General features: G+C 42.8%; 1 protein-coding gene across 1 annotated transcript in view; it reads right to left on the reverse strand.

Moving 5' to 3' along the window:
• Positions 1–2871, reverse strand: part of LOC102206348 (vacuolar protein sorting-associated protein 13C-like) — a 50118-nt gene extending 47247 nt beyond the window's left edge. The window contains exons 1-4 of the mRNA XM_013909097.1: positions 2620–2871; positions 1203–1246; positions 766–808; positions 172–267 (exon numbers count right to left, since the gene is read on the reverse strand). Coding sequence (XP_013764551.1) covers positions 172–267; positions 766–808; positions 1203–1246; positions 2620–2719 — 283 coding nt within the window. The 5' untranslated portion in view covers positions 2720–2871. The remainder of the gene's footprint in view (positions 1–171; positions 268–765; positions 809–1202; positions 1247–2619) is intronic.
• Positions 2872–3108: the final 237 nt, after the last annotated feature.

Genomic DNA, 3108 nt, shown 5'->3' on the forward strand with positions numbered 1-3108 from the left:
GTGTGTGTGTGTGTGTGTGTGTGTAGGAGTTATCATAAGCTGTATACAACTGATTACCAGCTCAAAAGAAAATGTATCGTCCACCTTCTGAGTTCAACTTCCTGTTTCTTCTTCTACTTCATGTGACACTTGCCTGGAAAGATGCTTATCTGCAAATTCAGCATAACTTACTGGCTCCAGGGACAACCAGAAGGTAAAGACCCTCCAATGTGGCAACCACAGCATCATTGTAGAGGTTCTTCCAGGGGATTTTCAAAGTCAGCTTCCCTGAAACACAAACACAGATTCTTTCTGATTATCAAAAGGAAAATGTTCAACATCCCAACCCTTACAGAAGTCTTCTAGATGCTGGTGATTAGTCCAGCTTTTGGTGTGTTTGTGTTTACGCTGGCTATCTGCACTCGTGCACGTAGGGATATCACTTCCAGCTGATCATCATCAGATTAAACAGGAAGGAGCTGAGTAAGCTTGGATTTTTAATTGCTCTCTTAAACCTTCAGCAGCTTGCTAAACAGGTTTGGTAGCATTAACTAAGAATTTACCACCCTACCATTATGTTTACATATAATCACTTGAGGCTACTACCAAAAAAAAAGAAGCATTGCTGTGTCAAAATGCTAACGTCGAGGTTTTGAGGGTGTGTGTGTGCGTGTGTAGATACATATTTGGTCTATGGGGATGGCTGACTTGTGATGTGAAGCAATAAAGCACACAAAGAGCTTCAAAAAAGATGGCATGAGGTGAATAACAACCATCAGAACTCACCGATCTGTCCGGCCTTCACTTTGAAGGGAACATCAAACTCACTCTGAAACACAAATGCACACACTATTAGCACCATGGCCTGTGGAAAGGGATGACGAGCCAGGTGTCCAGGCTTAAACTCTGCCATTTTGAGTATTCTCACTCAAAACACACTCCAAACTACTAAAGCATCTCAGAGCAAACAGGAAGTGAGAATTTTGCAGCCTAGAGATTATGTGGTTAGCCTGTGTTTACAACACATATGATTTAACAAGCTAGCAATCTTCTGTAACCATGAGGAGGCCACAGTTATCACACCATCACAACACCATGTGACAACCAAGCAGAGTACAAAGGCCAAAAACAGACTCCTTTACATTAAAAGCTCAGACCACTCTATAAAATCATCACACTAAACCACAGGCTGCACGTGTCAGTGTGTGAGGTTTGGGACTTACCAGAGCATTTTCTTTAACTCGCAGGTTCTCAAGGACAACATTTCCTGTAAGAAATCAGAAGAAGAATCGGAGTCAGCATATCTGATTGTGTGTTTACAAAAAGAATCATATGTTTCACACGTATCTCTTTAAATGCTTCATTTGGCAAAAATTAAGGTAAAACTTTAAACTCATTCTGATACAAATACTCGGGTGTATCAGCCTGACTTTGCTACAGCACTTCTATCGATAAACCTGCCCAGGATCCACCTGGATGTGAAATCCTTCAGGTGATTTTCCATAAGCAGCTAAGCCAGTATTTGATTAGTGGAGAGAAGCTTCCTTCTCATGTGTGCCAGCAGCATGTTTACAGATATGAGGAAACATTAGGAAGCAGGAATGTAGCCAGACAGGCGGCAGCACATTGCCCACATGTTACACTTCTGCCATGTTCACATATTACTGACATGTAATGTCCTGGAGTTTTTACTGAAACTGGTTTGAACATGTACACAAAGGCTAACTAACTTGAGGATGTTTGCTTGTTATATTGCACAAGTAACAGAAATTAAAAGGTTAATGAGTCCCAGTTAACTTCCTCATGAAAGACTATTCAATTAAATTTCCAGCCGTGGCTTTGCTGTAACATCATTTTAATATGTTTAAGTGAAAGCATTTAATCAGTCTGTGTAGCAGTGACAAAAATAACCATGCTGATGATAATGGCTTAACCGCAGACGTGCTGCAGTGTGTGTGTGTGTGTGTGTGTGTGTCTGATAAGCTGCAGGTTAACTGAATTAACTGAATGCACCTTCTGTGTGTCACTTTAACTTCAGCGCCACTTCACGCTGACTGATCTGGTATCTGGATGAGGCCCAAACACCAGGACATGTGCAGCGGGCTGAGGGTCCGTCTGCTTGCAGTTACTGGACCCGAATGTGGGCTGCAAAGTTCAGTCCCCCTCCAGCGCCTGACCTCGTTGTAATATCCGGTAATTCAATAACAACGAGTCGCTGTGAAAGCTGGACGTGAAAACACTCAAATGTCCGTGTTTATTTCGCTCGCTGTGAGTCACTCTTTAGTTCGGCGAACATTTAACAAACTTAAAGCATCCCCAGTCAGCAAAAAATAATATTCAACCACAGCACTCAGTAGCTTCCCCTTCTACTTCGCTGTATATTAAGTGGAGGTGTAGCCCAAACACCAGACGAAGCTTTAACGAAAGTTAAAATTTCACCAGAACACATACTAAATTACAGTTTAAATTGATGCCGATATTATCAATAAACTCTATCGCTTTACAGTATGTGTTCAGACACTTTAATTATACTTGTCAAGTTGTGCAAAAAGACGCGAGCACTAAATTTAGAAATTTTCGAACGGAGTCTGGCTCGGATGCGTGTACAACAGACAGTTCCTAGCTAGCTGCAGAACCCACCTCCCCAGATCCCGATCTTGAGCTGAGACTTGTCGAGATTCTCCACGTAGTCTCCGATGAACCTATTGAGCAGGTCGCTGACCAGAGACTCGAAAACCATGACCGAAAGCTCCGGGATGGACCCAAATACAGGGTCACCGTCAGCTTTCCCCTGATTTCCGGCTCAGCTGATGACAGCTATTCAAGTCTGACAGCTTCCGAGCTCGACTGCTCTGCCTGGTCGATTAGCTCCGTCTGTGTGAGAAACCAGTGCGTGTGTGAGAAGGAGAGCATCGATCAATCAGTCAGGTGAGAGTGAGTCAGAGCTGGAGGGGTGTGTGTGATTTCTCCTCGACCTGGTTTGTGAAAGAAAAAGATTCTTTGTGTTTCAAGTCTCCGAGCACGCACTGTGTGTAATATCAGCACTCGGGTCTCCAATTACAGTGACTGTAGTAATGCAATGCTCATAAAAACTTTCTTGAACAAGAATAATAATTTTAAAGCAAGACA

Source organism: Pundamilia nyererei, unplaced genomic scaffold (genome assembly GCF_000239375.1).
Source record: "Pundamilia nyererei isolate P.nyererei 1_Seehausen unplaced genomic scaffold, PunNye1.0 scaffold00019, whole genome shotgun sequence".
NCBI lineage: Eukaryota > Metazoa > Chordata > Actinopteri > Cichliformes > Cichlidae > Pundamilia > Pundamilia nyererei.